We start from the raw sequence: 6,228 nt of genomic DNA on the forward strand, positions 1-6,228 counted from the left end.
GCTATTATAAAACACATTTCTTTATTCCAAGCTTCTTACCTGAAATAAAAACAAGTTAGGTGTATACCTAACATAGATAGCTATTGTACTACCAACTTTACTGTATGCTTGTGAAACATGGACCAATTATAAACGCCATCTCCAACTCCTTGAAAGATTCCATCAACGGTGTCTCTGAAAAATTATACATATCATTTGGGAAGACAGGTGAATTAATGTCAGCATACTGGAAAGATCACCATTGTCGGATCAATGATTCTTCAACATCAACTTTGTTGGACTGGTCATGTTCAGATGTCTGATTTTTGCCTCCCAAAGCAACTACTCTGTTCCCAACTTACGAATGGGAAGCGAAATACCGGTGGACAACAAAAGAGATTTAAAGACGCTCTCAAGGCAAACCCCTCCAAAATATAATATAAACACCGACAACCGGGAAACACTAGCCTGCAAGTGCTCCAGTTGGAGAACAGCTTTTACTAAAGGTGTCATGGACTTCGAAAAAGCACAAACTCAGGACGAAAGGGAGAAATGAGCTAAAAAGAGGAAGCCTCGCCGTTATCAACTCTCACCCGGAAACTTGTGTCCCCACTGTGGAAGGACGTGTGGATCCAGAATTGGCTTCCACAGTCACACACACACTGTTAAGACTATATTCATGGAAGACAAGTGATTGCCAAAGAAGAAGAACATAGATATTTACTGTGATATTGGGAGTTAGCAGCATTTCTCTCTTAAATGTTGGAAAGTGGGCAGAAAGTTCCAACACTGAGGGTTTTGCGTCAGCTGAAGAATTTTTTAATCCCTCCCCCCTGCTTATTCTTCAGGGATTGTGAGAGATCATATCCATCTTTGTATTCTTTTAGAGCAAGCATAACTAACATAATACGCTTGCAGCAGATTTTTTAAAAGATTACATGAAAAAGCTGACATTAGATATTTAATCTTTTTAAGCAGATGGAAATCTGCTCATGACGACTGGAAGGCATGGTCAAGTGACTTGCTAGGGGAAGAAACATCCTGCCCTTCCAGATAAGTCCTGTTTAATAGGCAAGAGCCAAGGTCTGTGAAGTCTAGGAGTTTGTTTTTGTTTTGCTTTTAATGGTTTTTCTCTGCAGCCTTACTACTTCAACTACAGCCTGATGGGCCCCAAGAAAGAGGCATTTAGGAAGGTTTGGGGGTAGGCATGGGAAGCCAGAACAGAACCTTCCCTTGCTTGGGAAGCCAGGACTTTCCCTCACCAGTTCAGTCCTGCCAGCAGCAAATCCCAGCCTAGCAGTGCTGTAGATTTTGACAGATTCCATTAAAAATAGCTCAAAAACTCATTTTTTAAAAATAGATTTCACACAAAAAAATATCGCAACAACTTTGCCAAGGAAAGCTCAACAACTGTTGTGTCCGGATTTCCACTTTTCAAAATATGGCAACCCTAACTAAGCCATTCCCACCCTCTCCACTTTCCCACACTGGTTTATTCCACCTCTTCTCTTTGATGTTGATCATCCTTCTAAATATATATGTTTCACCAACACTCCTCGCATGTCACTGGCTTGACGTGAAGGTAAAGGACCCCTGGATGGTTAAGTCCAGTCAAAGGCGACTATGGGATACAGCGCTCATCTCGCTTTTCAGATGTAACCATATGGCAATAAAAGCACTAGCAAAAATTAAGCACATTTGAGTTCCATTGACGTGATTTCATTAGTAATTGTAAGCACGTACTTTTAGCTCTCTTTCACTGAAGTCAGTGAGACATACATACGTAGCTTGGGATAGTACCCACAGAGTTTGATGGCACGACATAGCAAATTAGAGCATATACTTTGTCCATTGCAATGGATCCCATGTGCTCTTGCTTTCAAGTGCTTTCCCATTTATGTGGGAGCATCTCTTAAGAGTTCAGAACTGTCCTTTCCATTGAAGTGAATGAAGCAGCCCATACATGCAAAACTTTGGTTTAGGGGTAGGCACCAACCACAAGATTTGGTTGAGACCCCAATGTGGTCCCTCATGAAACAGCCTGATTTGGCTCAGACCAATTCAAAGCTTTTCTGATTCACTTCAGGGATGTATTTGAGTCTGCTTTGTTCAGTGCACCTGCAGTTGTTACTGAGATTAACAAAAGCAAAAAAACAGCTATAACTGTAGGGTTGCCATATGTCTGGAATGTCCCAGACATACCCAGAATACTGTAGTTGGAAGCAGTGTCCAGGCGTAAATCGGCAAAATGTCCGGGAAAATCTGGATGTACAGCAGCCCATGTTGGCAGTGCCATTTTTACTGATTTTCCATTAAATTGGCTCAGAAACGTCGGGGGGTTTTTTGGTGATAAAAAGCTCAACTCTTGTTTCTGGATTTTCACTTTTTGAAATCTGGCAATCCTATTAACTTTGTCCTTTTATAACAGCAGTCCCATTTTGTAAATGCAGCAGTTTTATGCTGAGCAGAAAGTCTAGCTCTGAAAGTAACTTTCTATAATACCAGTTATCATTGTCACGAGCAAATGTAAATTAAAATCGGCTTTCGATTTTGACTCAGTCTTTCAAACACACTGGGAGTATAAGTAATTGTAACTGAAGTTTGTTTTTAATTGCAGCAATTGACATGTGGTCTGCAGGAATCATATTCCTTTCTCTGCTGAGTGGCCGGTATCCATTTTACAAAGCAAGTGATGATTTAACAGCTTTGGCACAGATTATGACTATTCGTGGATCCAGGGAGACAATTCAAGCTGCTAAAACATTTGGTGTGCAGGTTTTGTATTTATATTTTTTTGTAATTCAGTGTACGTTCAGACTGTTTTGTAGCCATCCGCTTTCTATAGATAATTTGTGTTTATATTCCCAGAGACTTTCGAATGGCATTGGAATTTATTGGTCTAAACACCAGATTCAGGCTGACCTCAAGTTAGTTTTAAATAATCCCAGTAGAAATTAAGCTTTATAGACATAGAGGATTGCAACCAAAGATGTGTCTGGTTGTTTTTTATCAATATATGCATTTCTGCTTTCTAGCAGCTTCTGGTCCAGCCCACTGTTCTGAATTCTTTCCATTTTCCTCTCCTAAAATCTCCCATATAGCTACCTTCTTGCTCCAATCCTCTGTACCATTTCCTCTTTCATTCCTCCTGCCCTAGACTGCCCCCTGCAAATTTCCCATGGGCCTGATTGCCTTCTTGGACCCCTGCCACTTCCTTTTCTAAGTCCTGTGTGCTTGTCCGGGCACTTGTTAGGACAAAACCGTCTGACCTCTCATCCCTTGGTGACTTGAAGGCAGTCCAGCAAATAGCTGCCAGCGCCTTCATTGTCACCACCACTACTTCCTCACGGACGTTATTCCTCCATGCATCATCTTATAAATATTTATCTGGTATCTGTTACTCCTGATATTTCAGAAACTGTTCAAACAACCAAATACGTTGGTATGTACTTAACAGATTGTGTTTAAAGGTCCATTCATGCAAATAAAAGTAGCAACTGGTAATACATAGACTAATTACACCTTAAAACTGCTGCTGTCAGTTACTTAACATTTGATTATTATTTTTTAAATGAAATATATGGAAAAGAACAATTGGCCTTACCCAAAGTGTAGATTTAAGAGAGGGATACAAGAGCCAATGGACCCCATCTTTGGGTGCTCTGTGATGCACTGATGTTAATGTGGGGCTCTCAATTGTTATTTGTTCCTGAGTGCATACATGTATCTTAGTCCTACTCTTTGGGTTTATTCCGAGGTGGGGAGGGGGAAGTAGGCAGGTATATTGTTTTTTTCAGTGACTCCATCGGTACCTTGCTGCTTGGCGAATCCGGAAAACTGAGGGAATTGAGCCTGTTTCCCACAAGTCTTTTCTCCTGCCTCTCATCAGCTGATGAGGAATGTCCCACAGCATTGGCTGCAGTGTCCCTCGAAATAAATTGCTGTCCGTCCCCCCCTAAACCGAAGCACATAGTGGTTGGCTGCATATTTTCTAAAGGCGCCTCCCTCTTAGCATAGTTGAGAGTGTGCAGCCATACGCTCTGCTTGTTTTAGTATGTACCTGTGCATCATGTATCCACAGTGGGAATTACTGCCAGTGTCACCAGAACTGCTCTTTTACAGATTCACACGGGTGTATATGACTAAGAGGCAGAGCGTCTGTTTTGCGTCCCGGGTAGTCCTACAAATGTCCCCTTTTGGAAAAACTGGAGAGCTGCTGCCGGTCAATGTACACAGTACTGAGCTGGATGGAACAATGGTCTGACTCTGTTCAAGGCAGCTTCCTGTGTTCCTCCTATCCCTATTTATCCAGGGGTGCAACATGGGTTCTTTGCATGCCCACACATCCCCAAAACACACCTATTAAAAGTTCTTTTGGACTTAGGATTTAACTCAGTTCTGTTAGCTGTTCTGTATTCCATTACAAAATAGCAATATGGCAGATTCACCTCTTGGCGTGTTTGTTTGTGTGTGTGTGTGTGTGTGTGTGTGTGTGAGAGAGAGAGAGAGAGAGAGAGAGAGAGAGAGAGAGAGAAATCTGTTTTGCAAGCTTTGGTTCTATGAAAGGTCCAGTTGACCCAATTTGTGCATAACGTTACACCAGTTTAGTTCAAAAGTCCCTCTTTATTCCTGTGCCAGGGGTGCCAACTTGAATAAAATATTGTGGAGCCCTACATAATCGGATCACATGACACAGTGCACACACACCATTTGAATGGGAATGCCCATCAACTTTGTGGGGGCCCAGCCCCCTCAAATATTTTATTGTGGGGGCCAAAGCCCACACAGCCCCTAGGAGTTGGCTCCTACGTCCTGTGCTGTGCTTGCAGGAAACAATTCACAAGCCCAGTTTTGTTGGTTACTTTATTTTAAACCACAAGCAGAACCCATGGGCTTCATGTTCATGGTTTTGGGGAAAACAATGAGCTCTGGTACACATGCAGTGCCAAGCCAGTGATGCAGGTTTTTTCCTCCAAGCATGGGATAGGGAGGGACGAAGTGGGGACATTTGAGCAGTATTTGCCAGCACACTGCACATTTACATTAAGCCATAGTTTATTTAAAATTATGGCTTTAATGTTAAGTGCAAACCAGTTTGCTAAGTGACAAACTAGCTTATGTTTTTTGAAAGGTTGACAGTACTGCTTTAATGTATGGTATGTGTGCATCCACTGTCTATGTTACAGTGCTATAATGTGTCTTCTGAAAGCTGTCAGGCATCCTTTCTAACCACAGTGCTTTTCACACAGGTAAATCAATACTGTGTAGTAAAGATATCCCAGCACAGGATTTACGAATGCTCTGTGAAAGGCTGAGGGGAAGCAAAACCAGCTTTGACATCTCGACAGGTGATGGGCAGATCAACCTTTCTCAGGAACCTGCATTACAAGCTGAAATCTTCAACATTTCAGAGCCTGCACTTCAGACATCTAAAAAGCACCTGCAGTATCAGAAGCCAAGTTGTCATGAACGTGATGGCCTGGTTATTAGAACTTCTGAAAAGCCAGCTGATCTGGGATGGGACAAAGTCCCTGATGAGGCCTATGATCTTCTGGATAAACTGCTAGACCTAAATCCTGCTACAAGAATAACTGCAAAGGATGCCTTGCTTCATCCTTTCTTCAAAAATATTAAGCAGTGAAAAGATGCTCAACTCTGTACCACCAGAAGCATTGGAAGTCATAGTTTCCTTATCTTTAAACGAAATCAGAATCCCTAGAGGGACATTGTTTCCTCCAAATTGCTTCATAGCTACATCCAACTTGCGGAAACAAAACAAAAACCTTGTCAGCTATTAAACATACTGAAGTCCAAATCAAAGGCAGACTGGGACAGATTTTTCCCCATGCTCTTACACCATACATTTCTAAATTATTTTAATTTTGTTGTGTCGCTGATGATGCAATCTGCAGATGCACTGAACCTCCATGAACCAGCTTGCAACCCACAGTGGTCCCAGTCTGGCCTTTGCACGATACCTGCATGGGCTTCCTTTGGGCTGCCTCGTTCTTGACTTCTAGGAGCGCCGCTGCTTCTTAATCAGCTCCTAATACCTGTACAACTGTGCCTTTACTACGTGAAGGGTGCTAATGTGAGACTGATAGAGAAAAGATTCCCGCTGTACTTCTAGCCTCGCAGACCGATAAGTATACTTGAAAACTTGTCCTAGTCATCAAAACACATTCTCTCTCTGGAGGAAGAAACAGAATTCTGAAGTTTTGAGAGCCCACAACAGTAGTTTCTAAAGGC

At 42.1% G+C, this 6,228-nt stretch overlaps 1 protein-coding gene across 6 annotated transcripts in view; it reads left to right on the plus strand.

The window, feature by feature from the left end:
* CDC7 (cell division cycle 7) overlaps nt 1–5,799 on the plus strand; it is a 29,618-nt gene extending 23,819 nt beyond the window's left edge. For all 6 annotated transcript variants that reach the window (XM_079981476.1, XM_079981481.1, XM_079981479.1 and 3 more), the window contains 2 exons: nt 2,597–2,746; nt 5,229–5,799. In XM_079981476.1, coding sequence (XP_079837602.1) covers nt 2,597–2,746; nt 5,229–5,620 — 542 coding nt within the window. In that variant the 3' untranslated portion in view covers nt 5,621–5,799. The remainder of the gene's footprint in view (nt 1–2,596; nt 2,747–5,228) is intronic.
* Nucleotides 5,800–6,228: the final 429 nt, after the last annotated feature.

The sequence above is a fragment of the Podarcis cretensis genome (assembly GCF_951804945.1).
Source record: "Podarcis cretensis genome assembly, chromosome: 6".
Classification (NCBI taxonomy): Eukaryota; Metazoa; Chordata; class Lepidosauria; order Squamata; family Lacertidae; genus Podarcis; species Podarcis cretensis.